Source organism: Puma concolor, chromosome B4, assembly GCF_028749965.1.
Source record: "Puma concolor isolate L17-30 chromosome B4, mPumCon1.1.hap2, whole genome shotgun sequence".
Classification (NCBI taxonomy): domain Eukaryota; kingdom Metazoa; phylum Chordata; class Mammalia; order Carnivora; family Felidae; genus Puma; species Puma concolor.
Genome location: NC_141673.1, coordinates 121,867,985 through 121,886,604, shown reverse-complemented (window position 1 = coordinate 121,886,604; position 18,620 = coordinate 121,867,985). Strand labels below are relative to the sequence as shown.

Here is an 18,620-nt window from a genome sequence, read left to right as displayed (position 1 = left end):
TGATACCCCAAACAGACAAAGTCATTATAGGAAAATAAATCTGCAGGTTAATATACCTCATAGATATAGATATAGATATAGATATAGATATAGATATAGATATAGATATAGATATATAGATATAGATATAGGTATAGGTATAGATATAGATAAAGATCATGACCAACGAGATTTATTCCCAAATTGCAAGGTTGCTTTAACATTTGAAAATCAATCAAGGTATTTTACTATGTGTGGTAGGCAGAATAATAACTCCCCTAATCCCTGGAAGTTGTGAATATGTTATGTTACATGGCAAAGGCGAAATAAGGTTGTAGATATATTTAAGGTTGCTAATCAGCTGATCTTGAGAAGAGGAAAATATCTTGGATTATCCAGGTGGGGCCTACATAATTACAAGGGTCCTTACAGGTGGCAGAAGGAGACAAGAGAGTCAGAGTCAGAGGAAAAGATGTGACAGTAGAAGCAGAGATCGGAGTGATGTGATTGCTGGCTTTAAAAATAGAAGATGCTCATTAGCCAAGGAATGTTCATGGGAAGAAATGAGAATGGGTTCTTGCCTAATACTTCAAAAAGGAACATAATCCTGTCCGCATCTCGAATTTAGCCCACCTGGCCAACTACATACTCCTGACTTCCAGACCATAGATAATATATTTGTGTTTTAAGCCACTAAGTTTTTGGTAATTTGTTATAGCAGCATTAGGATATGAATAGACTATATTTAAAAAAAGAAAAACCATATTATGATCTGAATAAATGCAAAGAATTATCTTTATAAAGTCCAGTGTCTCCTCCTGATAAAATATCTCAGCAAAGTAGGAGTAGTTACAGACTTCCTCTATGGCCAACTAACACTTAATAGTGAAAGGCTGAATGCTTTCCCCCTAAGATCAGGAACAAGAGAAAAATGTCTGCTCTTGTCTGTATGGGAAGTTCTAATTAATGCAATCAGGTAAGAAAAAGAAACAAAAGGCATCCAGATCGGAAAAGATGAAGCAAAACTATATTTGATTTATAGACTATGATATCATCTTTTGTATAGAAAAGTCTATTGAATCTACAAAAAAGCTACTAGAAATAATACATTAGCAAAGTTCCAATTGGAAGTTTAGCAAAGTTCCAATTCCAGGTTTCCAATTGGAAATCAACATGAAATTTAACACTATTTACAATAGCACCAAAAAGTATGAGGTCATAGGATGAATCTGACAAAAGGTGGGAAAAAATCTGTACACTGAAAACTATAAAATATTTCTGGGAGAAATTAAAGAAGTTCTAAATGAATGGAAAGAGATACTGTATTAATGGCGTGGAAGATGTCAATTGTTAAGATGTCATTTTTCCCCAAATTGATCTATGTATTTAATGCAATTCCTACCAAAATCTGAGCAATTTTTTTTGTAGAAATTGACAAGCTAATTCTAAAATTCATATGGAAATGCAAAGCTTCTAGTAAAAGTCAAAACAATCTTTAAAAAAAATTTTTTTTGTGTTATTTTTATTTGAGAGAGAGAGAGAGCACGAGCAGGGGAGGGACAGAGAGACAGAATCTGAAGCAGGCTTCAGCCCAGAGCCTGATGCAGAGCTCAAATTCACAAGCAGTGAGATCATGACCTGAGCCGAGGTCAGATGTTTAGCCAACTGAGCCACCCAGACACCCTGAAAGTGAAAACAATCTTGAAAAAGTAGCAACCTTGAGAACATACTCTTCCTGATTTAAGACTATTATAAAGCTACAGTAAGTAAGATAGCGTTATTGGCACAAAGATAAACAAATAGATCAAAGAAGCAGAATAAAGAAGCCATACATGGGCCCACATATATATGGACAATTTTTCAACCAAGGTAAAAAAGCAATACAGTAGAAAAAGTCAGTCTTTTTAACAAATGGTTTTAGAATGAGATATCCACATAAAATTTAAAACTATAAAACTTCCAGAACACATAGGAGAAAACCTTTCTGACCTTGGGTTCGCCAAAAATTTCTTCAGTATGACACTAAATCCATAAGAGGACAGTTGACCGGATGTTATCAAACTTACCCTGAACGCACACACCTAACCAAAAAAAGATACACAGATGGCAAATAAGTGTGTGAAAAGGTGTCGTATGTTAACCAGGAAATTAAAGCAAGAGTGAAATATCCCCACACACATATTAGAAGAATGGCTAAAATTCTAAACAGCATGAATTCATGGCAGCATGAAGTGTTGGTGAAGATGTGGAACAGCAGGAACTTTCATTCATTGCTGGTGGAAGTCCAAAATAGTACAGGCACTTGGGAAGACCATTTGGTAGTTTCTCGGAAAGCTAAACATAATCTTATGCATTTCTCAGAACCCATAGAGTTGTACCACACAGTCAGTGAACTGTAATGTACATTGCCAACTCTAGTTAATAGCAACGTATCAATATCGGTTCATCAATGGTAACAAATGTGCCACACTAATGCATGATGTTAATAATCAGGGAAGTGGGGGAAGGAAGAGAGATGGAGAGTATGCGAACTCTGTATGTTTTGTTCATTTTTTTTTAATAAACCTAAAACTGCTCAAAAAAAAAGTCTAGTAATTTTCTTTTTAAAGATAGGCTATAGATCGCGAGAAAATCTTTGTCAATCATGTATCTGATAAAGGACTTGTGTCCAGAACTCTCAAAACTCAGTAATAAAGTAAACCAAGTTTAAACATACATATGAGCAAGAGATTTGAATAGCCACTTGGTTAAAGGGCCATATGGATGGCAAAAAAGTGCCTTTGGCTCAACATCATTAGTCATGAGGGAAATACAAATTAAAACCATGATGAGATACTATTTCACAGCCACCGGCATTACTCTAATCAGAAAGAGCGACAGAAATATTGGCTAGGATATGGAGAAATTGGAACCCTCGTACATTGCTTATGAGAACGTAAAATGGTACCATCACCTTGGAAAACAGTTTGGTAGTTTCTCAAAAAGTTAAATGTACATCTACCATATGATCCAGACAAAGTGTGGTATATCCATATGATGGTGTAGGACTCAGCAATAAAAATGATGAACTATGATACATGCTACAACATGGATTCATCTCAAAATAATCAGACTGAGCAAAACCAGACAATAACAAATTCATCCTCTATGATTATATAGAGTTCTGGGAAATGCAAAATAATGTATAGTAACAGGAGGAAGAGGTCACAAAGTGTCAAGAGGAAATTTTGGGGCTGTTAGATACGTTTTTTTTTTTTCCTTAATGGTGCTGTTTGGTTTCATGGGTGTTAAACATGGGTCAAAATTTATCAAATTGTTCTCTTTAAGTTTGTACCGTCTATTGTATGTCAATGATGCCTCATAAAAACTGTCAAAAAAGAATAAAAATAGATGTAAAGATTACACAAGCTATTAATTTTGCAAATCCTCTTTTGCTGGTCATAAAATTATAATACACAGCATTGTTTATAAACTGAGAAGAAATGTATTTTGATGAAGAAATAATTCAAGTTACGTAATAAAATTCTCAGAACAAAAATTTAAAGACAAACTTAATTTTTATGACAATATGACATATAAAATATCTTTTTTATTTAAGCATAAGTATCTTAAAATTTATATTAAAGATTCATTTGACAAAATGTTTTCATCCAAGAAATTAAGTTTTAGAATTTCCTTAAGATGCAAATATTGGAAGATATGAAGAGGTTTGTGATAGTCAACAATGCATATTTCAACATGTTCTTAGCAGGCGACAAATTTGACCATTTAGAGACAGGGCAATTTCATTAGGAAGATATAGTCTGCGTGTTATCAGAATATGGACCTATAACTTAAAATATAAAATACTCTAATTTTATGAGAAAACTGAGGCAAGACAAGTGAAAGGGACTTTATTATATCTCAAATTAATTTTGAAAGTGAGATCTATGTTTTCGTAGCCTGTGAAATTAAAAAGCTGAAATTAATCAGGACCTAAACATTGTTCTTGACTTTGTAGAACGATATCCCACTCATCAAGATATAGCTAAATTGCTTCTATAGTTAAGCAAGACTCTGGCATTACGTGGCCTTCTGGGGTTTCTTGCCACAGCTAAGGAGTCCCCAGTTACCCTGGCGGCTCCCCTCTGTGCGTGAACCTTCATGCTAGCTGCAGACACATCTTGGATGACAAAATAGGTGCTGTAACCCCAGTGGGTGAAAAACGAGCCCCCTGAACTCACCCCACCATCCCACTTTAACTTGAAGTGGGGTCCGCGTATGTTAATGAAGTCTCGTGATTAATGACGCCAGTATATGACCGGCTCTATGCTAGGCGCTGAGGATACGAGAGAATAGAACAGAAAGGGTATCTGTCCTCGTGGAAAATTAAGTTCTAGTGGAACAGGCAAACGAGGCAAGGAGGTGGCTAAGTGGTATGAAGGAAATAGACTAGGGAAGAGGAAGAAAGGCTTGTACGTAGTGGTAACGTTAGATAGGGTGGTCAGGGGAGACCCTCTGAGCAGGTGCAGTGTGAACTGAGAACTGAATGACAAGAGGAAGCCAGCTCTTGAAATAAGCATCAGGAGGAAGGAAAGCAGCAAATGTTGAGGATCCCTGCGCTCTAAAGTTTATTCCGAGACAGGTATATGCGGAAGCAAAGAGGAATGTGAAAGGCAAACAGCAAATAAGAAATTAAAATGGCACGAGGAGAGTTTTGATGAGACTGATGATATCCATGCATGCTTTTTTTTTTACCTGTGATATCAGGTGAAGAAAACAAAGCTACCCTCCTTGAACTTGGAGCTGTGGAACCTTTAACCAAGCTGCTCACCCATGAAGACAAAATTGTAAGAAGAAATGCTACCATGATATTTGGAATCCTGGCTTCTAATAGTAAGTATCAACTCTCAGACATAATGTCATAACCTCATGTAATGCATTCTCCTTTTTTAAAATTTAACTTTAAGGGGTTTGTTTTTAATTTTATTTGAACTGACTTTGATGTTAACGAAATGTTAAATAAATATAATACAACAGATTATGATTTCATATTTTAAGAACATATTTTTCTTCTTTATTTTACTGTTTATTTATTTTTGAGGTGGCGGGAGGGGCAGAGAGAGTGGAAGACAGATGATCGGAAGCAGGCTTTTCACTGAAAGCACAGAGCCTGTTGAAGGGCTTGAACTCATGAACTGAAAGATCATGAGCTGAGCCAAAGTCAGATGCTTAACAGACTGAGTCACCCAGGAGCCCCGAGATATTTTTAAAATATAAAAATATATGCAAATATATCCATGTAAAACTCTCAGAGTTGGTGACGTGGTAGGTTTGAGTCTAACAAGTTGAAGGGCACTCATTGTCTCTTAAAATAGCTCTTTTCTGGAGTTAGCGTGATGTAATTTGTCCGCCCATATGTAAGCTACACTTCGTATGTATTTCATAGTGAAAGTAACCCAGGGCGAAGAGGTTTGATACATTTATTTTTCTGAAACTGCAAAATCTACTTTGCCAAAAATAATTTTAGACATGTATTTATTTCTTAAATCAGACCTATGGCTTGAATATTTTCATATGTTTAATATGGTGAAATGAAAGTATTAGTTAAAATATGCTAGTATGTCTGTTAGAATACCGGTTTGACGAAAACTCTGCCAATAAAGTCAGTCCCTGATTAATGAACAGGAGGCCTGTTTCACTTGAAAGTCATTTTCTTGTTATAATGGTAGGTTTCTGAGTTAGCCACTAAAGGCCTTGTGACTTTATAATAAAACATGACATTCTTGGTGAAGACTGAATGAACTCTAAACCGAAACCCAGGCAGTTAGGAATAAACATATCTGTCTGTCTCATGGCATGCGGCTAAAGTTATCATACTTCCCCCCCTCACCAGTCTCGGCAAAAGCACAAGCTCAGTTTCCTCCCTCAACTTCCTGACTCCCCCCCCCCCCACTTTCCTGAACCCTGGGTGAGACAGGACGGGAGAGGAAGGGGGGCTCCTTATTCCACGCTGTCCACCAGGGACGGTGGCATTAATGTCACAGACAGGAAGATGGGAAGTGACAGGGAAGGAGAGTTTTAGGTGACATCTGTGCCCTTACAGCCAACGCCGCCAAGACTGCGTGAACACTGCGTGCCGTTCTGGGGGTGCTGATGGGGCCCCGCCGGGGCTGTTAGTGGAAGGGGATCTGGAGGCAAGTGCGGGAGCTCTAATGGCGGCTGTTCTGGAAGGCAGGGGCTCTGGGGGTATTTCTGGCTGCAGGATGAGGACAGTCGTGGGGGAGTGGATGCTCTACCAACCCAGATTTTGGTAACATTAGTCAACACTCACACAGCATTTACCATGTGCCAGGCGCTGTCCTACATGCTATTTGTACGTTCAGTCATTTAATGAGGTCGGTGCTACGGTCATTCCCTTTATATGTGCGGCAACTGAGGTACAGAGAAGTTAAACAAGGTAGTAATCATTTGTATCGTGGGGCCTTCATGAATTTGTCTCAGGGGCTGTCTGTGTACTAATTCTGCCACGTTGAATGAGCCACCCTGAAAGTATTTATAATCAAAAAAGGGAACATGAAAATTTTTCTTATGTTTTATTCCGTTTACACGCCACGGAATTTGAGAAGCGGGGGTGCTTTGTAATACCTCTTATGCAACTCCTCGTTTTAAAAATAGAAAAGAGCTCTGAAAGGATTAGGTTCCTTGTGCATTCATGCGGGTGGTTAATAGAAGAAATCAGATCAGAGCTAGAATTAGAACTCTACTCTCTGGCTCCTAGCTTTAGTGGACTGGATTCATCAAGTATTCTCCGATCCGTAACATGAGTGCACATGCTAACTCAGGTTCTCCTACTACGTGATTCTGGGGGAGAATGCGTGTCCTTTGGAAAGGAAAGTCATCATTTTCTGCTGAGACTTCTGCCTTCTAACTGAGTGTCCAGGTTTCTATGACTTTTTTTTCCTATTTACTTTTGTTCTTGATTTCTCGTATTCATTTTATTTAGAATTTGCACCTTCCAATACACGAGGAGCTTATAATCTGTGAAGCCCTCCAAATTGTTTGCCACATTTTCCTGAGCAGGGTTTGTATGTTGCATTTCACGAGTTTCCAAAAGAGTCTGTGACCCTAAAATATTGAGAATAACCGTTGCATTTGAGTGCTCAATGTGATGGCTCTCAGACCCGTCGAGCCGCCCTCTGGGAGACGGCTGGCTGGGCTGCGACCAGTGCTGGGGTGCAATCTGCTACCACGAAGCATAACACTGGAAAGAGTTTTGCTGTCTTGGCGGTTTCCAGGGAGCCCGTGGGTCTTAGATATGATGAATGAACCCTCCCGCCCCCTGACCAAGAGCTTTCTTTTGATTCCACGAATTGGGTAAAAAAAAAAAAAAAAAAAAAAAAAAAAAAATCAAGGCATTTATGGGAATTGATTCATTTTCTACGTGAACTATCTGATGACACGATAACCTGCTTGGTGTCCTCAATGGCTCATGTTCCTGCTTTGTCAGTACAACCAGTACATGAATAGCTTTTGCTTCACTGTGCATCCATGTCCAAGGCGACTAAGCTAGTCGTTCACTCTAAGTGAAAAGGCCTGGGGCACCTGAGTGGCTCAGTCAGTTAAGCATCTGACTTCGGCTCAGGTCATGATCTCACAGTCGGTGAGTTTGAGCCCTGCCTCGGGCTCTGTGCTGACAGCTCAGAGCCTGGAGCCTCCTTCGGATGCTGTGTCTCCCTCTCTCTCTGCCCCTCCCCCACTCACACTCTGTCTCTGTCTCTCAAAAATGAATAAACGTTAAAGGAATTTTTTTAAATGAAAAGGCATGTATCCAGACTAATTTGTAAACAAACGCACCTCTGGTGCCACATGGTTAAATCATCTTTAGACTGTCTTAAAATAACCACTTTTTCTTTAGAGATTTGTATCTTCACATGCCTTTCACGTACTCAATGCTTTCACTATGTTCATAGTGGATGAACCAGTACGATGTTCCAACAGAATGCCCGGTGCTAAAAGGATTGCTGTGAGAGCAAACAAATTCTTGATTTTTCTTCTTTGTCTTTTTTCTAAAGTGATTGAGTTATGAGCCTATGCTAATCCTGGGTCATTCAAGACAAGCATTCAAATTACTGTGTTAAACCTTTTAATCAAAATGGAGTTGCTGTCTCTTACGCACCCCCACCCCCGGTTTGTATTTAGTTTGATGAGGCCGTATAACAGAGGCTCATTTAATGAAGTCAGCTAAAGAGAGAGTTCATTGCCATCCTTGAAGCCCAGATTTTACATTACTTATGGCGATCTGAAGACCTTGCCATCTTAAGAAAAGGTTGATGTAAAAGAGTATATAAGGTCAAAAATAAATTGGATGGTTCATATTAGGCAACCAGAAAGTGTAAATAAGAATGCAGTTACAACAGATTGCATGGGATGTCTGGGTGGCTCAGTCGGTTAAGCCTCTGACTTGAGCTCAGGTCACCATCTTGCCGTTTGTGTGTTTGAGCCCCATGTCGGGCTCTGTGCTGACACCTCAGAGCCTGGAGCCGGCTTCAGATTCTGTGTCTCCCTCTGTCTCTGCCCCTCCCCTGCTTGCTCTCTCTCCCTCTCAAAACTAAGTAAAAACATTAAAAAAAATGTTTTTTAAAAAAATCCAGATTGCATGAAGTTACTCCAGGAAGTGAAGGTGTTGGCAGTTCTGAACCACCTAAAATTGTATGTGTCCTAGAGTTTAGCTGGAACATATTTAAACCAAATTTTTAAAACTGTATTTATTTATTTTGAGAGAGAGACAGCACAAGTGGGGGAGGAGCAGAGAGGAGAGACAGAATCCCAAGCGGGCTCCACGCCATCAGTGCGGAGCCCGATGCAGGGCTTGAACTCACAAACTGTGAAATCGTGACCTGAGCCGAGATCAAGAGTCAGACGCTTAGCCCACCGTGCCACCCAGGCGCCCCCAGCTAGAACATATTTGCGTGGACCGACCACAATAGATAGAGTTTCTATTCAGTTGCCCTATATGAGCGTGTTCTCTGTGGAGAAAGAAGGGGGCAGAGATCGATATTGTTTTTCGAGTGACGAAAATAGGCACTTATCCGTTATGTTTTGCTGACTTACCCTCAGGAAAAGAAAGATCCTTTAGGGACAATTGGTGTCAAAAAGCAGAATAACAAACTGATCTGCTATGCCACTGATTTATAGGCACTGCCACAGAATCTGAGCCCTCCTCTGAGCCAAGAGAAAAATGATTTAGCGAAGAGCTCTACTGCATCTGTTACTGGACAGATTTGGCTAACTTCCTATCTAGAAGGGAATTCCGTGGCACGGGTTTCTGTGATGAAGACTTTTGAGTTGTTAGGGCAGAAGAACGTGAGGTGTCACATACGGGCCCAGCCAGGCGGCCTCGGCCTGCGGGAGCATTTCCTTCCTGCAGGAAAACGAGAGAAGCAGAGGGCACATGGAGCATCGGTGTTTTTGACCTTGTGGTCAGTGTTGTAGCAGAAACTTTGAAACATATGGAAGGTTCTTTTGGATACCAAATGGAGAATGAACTGGAGATCTAAAAGCCCAGAAATATTTTGCATCAAGCATGTAAAAATAGACGGGTGTGCCCTTCTCATTTGGAAATATAGACACTGGACTCAGAGCAGAAATACCAAGAACACAAGTTTTCTAGAAGGTGCACCAGCACACTTGGAAAGATCTGAGTAGGATGCCTTCACTTGTTTAATTCCCTGTCAAGGTATACTTTATTTATTTATTTTTTTTTAATTTTAGAGAGAGCAAGAGAAAGCATGAGCCAGGGAGAGGGACAGGGAGAGAGGGAGAGAATCTCCCGGGGCTGGATAATTGGATCCCATGACCCTAGGATCATGGCAGAAATCAAGAGTTGGACACTCACCCGACGGAACCACCCAGGCGCCCCCGTTTTTTGAACCAGTGTTGACTGTAAAATAATGCCCTCCACTTTGGGACGCTACCCTTTCCAGAAGCTCTACTATTCTTTTGTACTTCGAGCTTATTCACATACGTGTAAGCCAGCGATAAGTTTGCTGGCCCTCTTCCGCCATTTTGAACAGAAACAGAGCAAAAGGTGTCCAATAAAAGTCAAGTATACCCAGTGGTTAATGAGGAAAAATCCATCCAGAGACTCTCTGCCGCGAAGTGAAATTGTCCAAAATCCTAATGATGCTAATTTCGGCTTACAAAGATAACTGACCAAGAACCACTGCAAAAACTAAATGAGTACCTTATTTCTTATGCCTTATTTCTCCAAAAACACGGGTTAAGGATGGCAGCGGAGAAGTAGGGGCGTGTCTGCCCGGCCTTAATTAGGCTCACGTGACTAGTACAGAAGTGAACTTTAAACAAATCAATATACTTGTCTTTAATCCTTTTTGGCATCTCTGATAATCAAATGGAACACAACCAAGATATAGGAATCGAAAAGGCTGAGGATAATTCTTACTTGCATTCTGCACAAGTTTTCTTAAAATCAAAATTTAAAAATACCCTTTCCAACAAAACAACACCAAAAGGAATTTCTACTATACGGTAAACAAATGTAGGGAGCAGTAACTCGGCTTTACTGATTAGTGTTCTAGGTACACTTTGCACTTTTCTGGTTATCTTTGCTAGTGTTGTCGGAAGGTAGTATATTTCGGTGATCAAGGAGAGGGGCTAGAGTCTGTCTAGGGTCCGACAGACCTGACCATGCTACCTGGTCTCACCACTGACTTGCTGATTTTGAGCCTCAGTTTCTTTATTTGTAAAATTAGGTAATAATAAAGCCTATCTCATAAGGGACTGTTTAAACAACCTCGCTGTTATTGATAATAAGAAATATTAATACGCTGTTTCTTCTTTTGCAGACGATGTTAAAAAATTGTTAAGGGAACTAGATGTCATGAATTCCGTCATCGCTCAGCTTGCTCCAGAAGGTAGTTTTGCATCCCGCATCTGTTTCAAAAATGGGACTGGTTTGTTTTTCGCATTTCATTAAACTACTCCTCGGAAATAGCCTATGTAATATCAACTGTGAATTGTCCTTAAGGTCTTTCAAGCCAAGAGGGGCTCTCACCAAAGTTAGGATTCGTGAAGCTTTGGTTTTCAAAACGTGTTTTAAAGTAGTGGTTGCGGAAGCCTTCCGCACACTTGTGTTGTTTATCTTTGATGTGCAGAGGAAGTGGTGATTCATGAGTTCGCCAGTCTTTGCCTGGCGAACATGTCTGCGGAGTATACCAGCAAAGTGCAAATATTGGAGCACGGCGGGTTAGAGCCACTCGTCAGACTGCTGGCCAGCCCAGACCCTGACGTGAAGAAGAACTCTGTTGAGTGCATTTACAACTTGACCCAGGTGAGGGTGATTTCTAAAAGCGGGTTTTGACCAAAGCTATTTATAGAATTGATTTGCCCAATAAAAAAGGCTAAAAGGTGTTAAAAACTCCTCAGTTTTGATTCACCGTTTTGTTTTGTTTTGTTTTTCTGGTACTATTTAGGAGTTCTCGTTTGGGGAAAAAAAAGAATGGAGGTTGAGTGTAGATACTTTTCAACTTTCGCATTTTATAAGCAATTGTGTCCCGTGAAAGGGCATTTTCTTTTTTTTTATTCAGTTTTTCATTTTAATTCCAGTACAGTTAACGTACAGTTTTATACTAGTTTCAGGTATACAATATAGTGATTGAACAATGATATACGTATTCCGGGCTCATCACCAAAAGTGAACTCTTTAATCCCCATCCCCTAGTTCACCCACCCCCCACCCACCTCCCCTTTGGTAACCATCAGTTTGTTCTCTATAGTTAAGGATCTGTTTCTTGGTTTTTCTCTCTCTCTCTCTTTCTGTCTCTCTCTGTCTCTCTTTTTTGCCTTTGTTCATTTGTTTTGTTTCTTAAATTCTTAAATCATACGGTATTTGTCTTTCTCGGACTGACTTATTTTGCTTAGCGGAATGCTCTAACTCCATCCGTGTTGTTGCATTATGGCAAGACTTCATTCTTTTTTTGACTGAATAATATCTCATTATTTATATCTCCATCAACAGGTGAATGGACTGCTTCAATAAGTTGGTTATTAGACATAATGCTGCAATAAACATAGGAATGCATGTATCCCTTTATAAATTGGGGTTTTTGAATATTTGGAGTAAATATCCAGGAGTGCAATTAATGCATCAGAGAGTAGTTCTGTTTTTTCAACTTTTTGAGGAACCTCCAGACTCCCTTCCACAGTGGCTGCACCAGTTTGCATTCCCACCAACAGGGCGCGAGGGTTCTTTTTTCTCCACATCTTTGCTGACACCTGTTGTTTCTTGTATTGTTGATTTTAGCCGTTCCGGCAGGTGTGAGGTGATAGCTCATTGTCGTTTTGATTTGCACTTCTTTGATGGTGAGTGACGTTGAGCATCTTTTCATGTGTCTGTTGGCCATCTGGATGTCTTCTTTGGAGAAGTGTCTGTTCATACTTCTACCCATGTTTAATTGGATTATTTGTTTTTTGGGTGTTGAATTGTATGAGTTCTTTATATACTGTGTTTTGGATACTAACCCTTTACTGGATATGCCATTTGCAAACACCTTCTCCTATTCGGAAGGTTACCTTTCAGTTTTGTTGATTGTTTCCTTTGCTTGTATAAACTTTTTATTTTGATGTGGTCTCAATAGTTTATTTTTGCTTTTGTTTCCCTTGCCTCAGGAGCCATATCTGGAAAGGTGTCGCTATGGCCAGTGTCAGAGAAATAATTGCCTGTGCTCTATTCAAAGTTTTTTATGGTTTCCTGTCTCACATTTAGGTCCTTAATCCATTTTGAGTTTATTTTTGTGTATGGCGTAAGAACGTGGCCCAGTTTCATTCTTTTGCATGTTACTGTCCAGTTTTCCCAACACCATTTATTGAAAAGACTGTCTCTCCCCTTGGATGTTTTTGCATCCTTTGCCAAAGATGAATTGACCATATAATTGTGGGTTTATTTCTGGGTTTTCTATGCTGTTCCATTGATCTGGGTGTCTACTTTTGTGTCAGTTACCATCCTATTCGATTACTACAGCTTTGTATATACGTTGAAGCCTGGAGTGGTGGTTCCTCCCATCTTGTTTTTCTTTTACAAGATTGCTTTGGCTATTTGGGGTCTTATGTGGTTCCATACAAATTTTAGGATTGCCTGTTCTAGAATGTTGTTGGCATTTTGATAAGGATTGCATTAAATGTCGAGATTGCTTTGGGTAGTATAGGCATTTTAACAGTATTTGTTCCTCTAATACATGCACATGGAATGTCTTTCCATTTCTTTGTGTTGCCTTCAATTTCCTTCAATGTTTCATCGTTTTCAGAGTACAGGTCTATGAAAGGGCATTTTAGAAGTGTATGTAAATTTTCAAAGAATAGAATGGCTTGCAAATTAAGGCAGGATGAAAGTAGATAAATGTATTTCTTCTTGAAACGTGGAATCTAATACATTGAACGAGGTTTCACCCACGCAGACTTATTGACCTAACCTTGGTGATCTAAGCACATTGGATGCAATGCATACCGTATTCAGTGTACCAAGATTTTTGGATTAGACTTATTTATTGGTGAAGACCCAATGAGTTGAGTATGCTGAACAGAGCTCATTGTCCATAATTTCGAGGTGCTTTGTCACTGAACTGTTTTTCCTTTGTTATGGAAAGAAACAGCCTGCCTTGGCCTCTTCTACCTGTGCTGTCCTGTGTCCCCACCCCTCCCGCAGCCCCTCAAGGCACTGCCCCCCCACAGCAGGTCAGCTTCCTGACACTTTGAACAGCCTTCTCTGTTTCTTTTGCTGCTCAGGTTCCTGAACAATTCGCACACACATTTGATTAGCTTTGCTTAGATCAACTGAAAATACCAAAATGCCATTTGAAAGAGCTAGCAGTAGAATATAAAAGGAAGAGATAGTGAAGTGAAGGTAAAGGAGGGTTCACCGAGAGGTGGAGTATCTAGACAAATTATATAGAAAGAGAGACAAATGGGCTATGCCCGAAGGCGGCAAGAGCATTCCCGGCCTCAGAAGTCATTGCCCCAGGCTGGGCACTCACTGGCCTCTATCCTGGCTCCTCCCTGCTCCACTGTCCCCCTTCTCTTATCCCACAGGCCTAAATAACGCGGTCAGTGGGTTAGTACCTTTCATCCCAAGACTCCTCATAGCTCTTACTTCCCTATAATTTTTTAATCAAAGAGAAATGAAAAGACTTGCCTTCACTATTCTTCACAACAGAAGTACTGGTGAATAACAGCATGTTAATTTCCTCCCACCGCCCGTAACAAACTACCCCAGACACCCAGAGGCAGAGCGGGTTAAAACAACAGGAATTTCGGGGCGCCTGGGTGGCGCAGTCGGTTAAGCGTCCGACTTCAGCCAGGTCACGATCTCGCGGTCCGTGAGTTCGAGCCCCGCGTCGGGCTCTGGGCTGATGGCTCAGAGCCTGGAGCCTGCTTCCGATTCTGTGTCTCCCTCTCTCTCTGCCCCTCCCCCGTTCATGCTCTGTCTCTCTCTGTCCCAAAAATAAATAAAAAACGTTGAAAAAAAAAAATTAAAAAAAAAAAAAAAAAAACAACAGGAATTTCTCTCAGTGCTGGAGGCTGGAGGTCCGACCTCGAGGTGTCAGCAGGGCCCTGCCCCCACGGCCGCTCTGGGAAGCATCCTCCCGGCCTCTTCCTAGCTTCTGGTGGCGGCCGTCAATCCCTGGCGGTCATTGGTATACAGCTGCCATCTTTGCAATCTCTCCCTCTGTTGTGCCTCCTCTTATGTATTTAAAAAAATTTTTTTAATGTTTATTTCTTTTTGAGAGAGAGTGAGACAGGGAGTGAGCAGGGGAGGGGCAGAGAGAGAGGGAGACACAGAATCCGAAGCAGGCTGCAGGCTCTGAGTCCCAACGCGGGGCTCGAACTCACAAACTGAGATCATGACCTGAGCCAACATCGGACACTCAACCAGCTGAGCCACCAGGGCACCCCATGCTTCCTCTTCTTTTAAAGACCCCAGTCCTCTAAGGACACCATTAAGTACCTACCCTGCTCCACTATGACATTATCTTAACTAATAACATCTCTACTGACCCTGTTTCTACATAAGGTCATGTTTTGAGATACCGAGGGTTAGGAATTCAACATACATTTTGGGGGGACACAATTCAACCCGCAGCAAACAACTTTCTACAGTTTTTATGCCTGTAGGAAGCATGCACTGAAGGATGGATAGAGAAAAGCTAAGCTGTTAATGGGACCTTTTCCACCTTAATACTATTTGACATTTATGATATTTTGATTTTAAGTGTCACGATTAGTAGTCAGAGTTTGGGGGCTTTTCATGACTTTTTGCTTGGTTTTCTCCACTGCTCACCCCAACTAGCCCTCTCCCCACCACTCACATACACAGAATTGCAGACACACAGGGGAGAGCGACTCACCGAGACTCTAACGACCCCTTGATATTATAAACGTCTTGTATAAAGGTCGTGTGTCTGAACTCAACCTGGTATAAATTTGCGTGCACAGGGCCTGCCAGCAGCACTGTGTGCATGTAAGCGTTTCATAAATAATCCATTTGGATGAAGATAATAAGGAATTGATGGCATCATTTCATTTTATCAAATACTATTTGAAACAGGGTGTAGAGTGTGAAAAGAATTTGATTATGCGCAGATTTAGTGTAGTGCTGTTAGTAACGAAAGGACTTTGCTGGATAATAAAGAAACAATAGGTACTGCAAAAACCATAGATCACATCTACTTCCTGTTATTGACAATGTCTGCATAGTTAAAATGAATATTTAGGTGTTGTCGATGGAGGGTTTTTCTTACTTACTGTGTGAGTGACTTTGGAAGGGAATCTGGAATAAAAGATGGGAAATATAAAACTTACAATGTCCTTTGTTAGACCATAGAGGTTCTCCATTCTTGTGACTGACTGTATTTTGCTTTAAATTTTACTTATTTGATCATTTGTATCTCATGGCAGGATTTTCAGTGTCGAGCTGCACTTCAAGAACTAAATGCAATCCCCCCTATATTGGATCTCTTGAAGTCAGAATATCCAGTTATTCAGTTGTTGGCTCTCAAAACCTTAGGTATTATTACAAATGATAAGGAGGCACGAACAACGCTGAGAGACAATCAAGGAGTGGACCACCTTATTAAAATCCTAGAAACTAAGGTATTTGAAACTTTCATTCAACTTTCTATGAGGAAATGTGTCTCTCCTACATGTTGCTATAAAATCCGAATGTAGAATGCTTTTTAAAATAAAATTTTATTATATTTAAGCATAGTGTTCAGTAAAATGGATTAATTTGTTTATCGCTACATTGTTTATCACATGATTAAATCAGATTAATGATAGAGGCCATTATAAAAGACTTTTTTGGGGGCGCCTGGGTGGCTCAGTCGGTTAAGCGGCCGACTTCGGCTCAGGTCATGATCTCACAGTCCGTGAGTTCGAGCCCCGCGTCGGGCTCTGTGCGGACCGCTCAGAGCCTGGAGCCTGTTTCAGATTCTGTGTCTCCCTCTCTCTCTGCCCCTCCCCTGTTCATGCTCTGTCTCTCTCTGTCTCAAAAATAAATAAACGTTAAAAAAAAAATTAAAAAAAAAAAAGAAGCAGCCAAACTGTTTAAAAAAAAAAAAAAAAGACTTTTTTTGAGGGGCACCTGGGTGGCTCATTGGTTAAGCGTCTGACTCTTGGCTTCAGCTCAGGTCAGGATCTCACGGTTTGTGAGTTCAAGACCCGCATCGGGCTCCATGCTGACGGTGCAAAGCCTGCTGGGGATTCTGTCTCCTTCTCTCTCTGCCCCTCCTTTACTTGCTCTCTAAATAAATTAAAATTTAAAAAATAAAATAATTTTATTCTTCTGGTTTAGAAATTTAAGATTTTTAAATTCTTGTTTAGGATCTTCTTCATGATTTCCTGAAATACCTAGAATTAGTTTTAGGCTTTATCAGCCATAGTTTTCTCTAGGATAAAGCAGGAAGGGTTATTTAATCCCCATTGGGGAGAATCATCTGCTTTACTTAGTCTACTGATTTATATAGTATGTTCATCTAGAGAAATACCTTCATGGAAACATCTAGAATAATGTTTAACCAAATATCTGGATACCGTGGCCTAGCCAAGTTAAAACGTGAAAATTAATCATCACGAGTCAATTTGGCATCCCTACATATCTCCTTAAATCCTACTTAATCTCAAAATCAAGGCAATAGCAAGGTCCTTGCATGCCTAGCATGATGTAACTATCCTGTGTACAACTAGAATATACTAACCCTTTCCCCAGAAGAGGATGCAATGTCCTTGGGGGATATTTAGTCTTCTCCTTGATATCCTGTAACTTAAATACTATGAAGTAAAATTAAGAATAACTACTAACTTGTAAAGTCAATACATCTTATGTTGCCTGAGGGGATAAGAGAGGGAAAAAATACCCACACTATTTCACAGACACACACACACACACACACACACACACACACACTCATAACAAAATAAGGAAGAAATACTCATGGCGGTTATAACCCTCTTGTCTACAAGTGGCCACATGGTGGTAGTTGGTATGGATAACTATCTTCCTCCAATACCCATTCCACATTTCCTTTTCTTTCAGCAAGGACTTCAACCGGATGTGGTTCTTCACCCGGTGGGGTGATCCATATCTTCATACCTGAGGGTCTGGGCCATTCAGGAGGCCTGCTTGGATTAGGTTATTGTAGTTTTCTTTCAACCTTATTCACAGAGCATGGTAATACTAAGAGATACCCGAAGGACTTCCTGTATTCCAGATATACTCTTCTTCCTGTATTCCGGATACACTCTGGTGTGGAGTAGCAGTCCAGTTTCCCCTTGGTAGTTGGGATCAGCCACCCTAGCAGCACAGTAACGTCCTTCATTGCCTGCTTATGTGGAGGCCAAAGTGGCTGGGGGAAGTTTTAACTTCTAGTCCAGTGGAATCATTGTCGTGCCTCTTGGTGGAAGCATTCTCTCCTTTGGAACTAAGACCTCTAGGCCAACAGAGCATGAGTTCTGGGAGAGAGCAAGCAAAGATATCGCTAATGGGCCACTAGGGGGTAACAATGCTACCACACCTGTTTCCACCCCCTGATTCCTGGACCCACCATCACCGGCTATGGGAGATCCAGCACCGTATATTGGCCACTGATTCAGAACGTATATAAAGTGGAGAACCTTGCCCCGGCCCTGCCAGGTATTGCCACCCACTTCACTGGCACCGTAACTGTCTTCAAAAGGCCACTCTGTTGAGCCAGCTGCTTCGGGATGGTGGGATATGGGCATGGACCCACTGTCACCCTTGGTTTGCTGTGAAGAGAGCTCCTTGACCAGAAGCATTGCTGTGTTGGAGCCCATGATAGTGGAGGCAAGAAGTCACAGACTTCCAACACCTCCCTCTACCAGCTGGAGATTTTAGGTAATATGCTTTCCATCAGCTCCTGTCTGCTTTTTCAAAGAATATTTTCTTCGGATTTTAAAATCGTTGGCGGTACGAGGTTGTATGAACAACTTCACTTGGCTACTATTGCTTCAAGCGTCTTTATCTGTGAAAAAATGATCCTGTATCTGTGAAACATTTTGGAGCAGGGGAACAAGAAGAGATGGGGCAAACTGTGAGGGAGAGTGATGTTATGATAATTAAACAGAACTGT

The 18,620-nt window shown here is 40.7% G+C and overlaps 1 protein-coding gene across 15 annotated transcripts in view; it reads left to right on the top strand.

The window, feature by feature from the left end:
* Nucleotides 1–18,620, top strand: part of ARMC3 (armadillo repeat containing 3) — a 102,432-nt gene that overhangs the window by 25,647 nt on the left and 58,165 nt on the right. For all 15 annotated transcript variants that reach the window (XM_086714766.1, XM_086714761.1, XM_086714760.1 and 12 more), the window contains 4 exons: nucleotides 4,729–4,854; nucleotides 10,827–10,895; nucleotides 11,136–11,311; nucleotides 15,931–16,125. In XM_086714766.1, coding sequence (XP_086570892.1) covers nucleotides 4,729–4,854; nucleotides 10,827–10,895; nucleotides 11,136–11,311; nucleotides 15,931–16,125 — 566 coding nt within the window. The remainder of the gene's footprint in view (nucleotides 1–4,728; nucleotides 4,855–10,826; nucleotides 10,896–11,135; nucleotides 11,312–15,930; nucleotides 16,126–18,620) is intronic.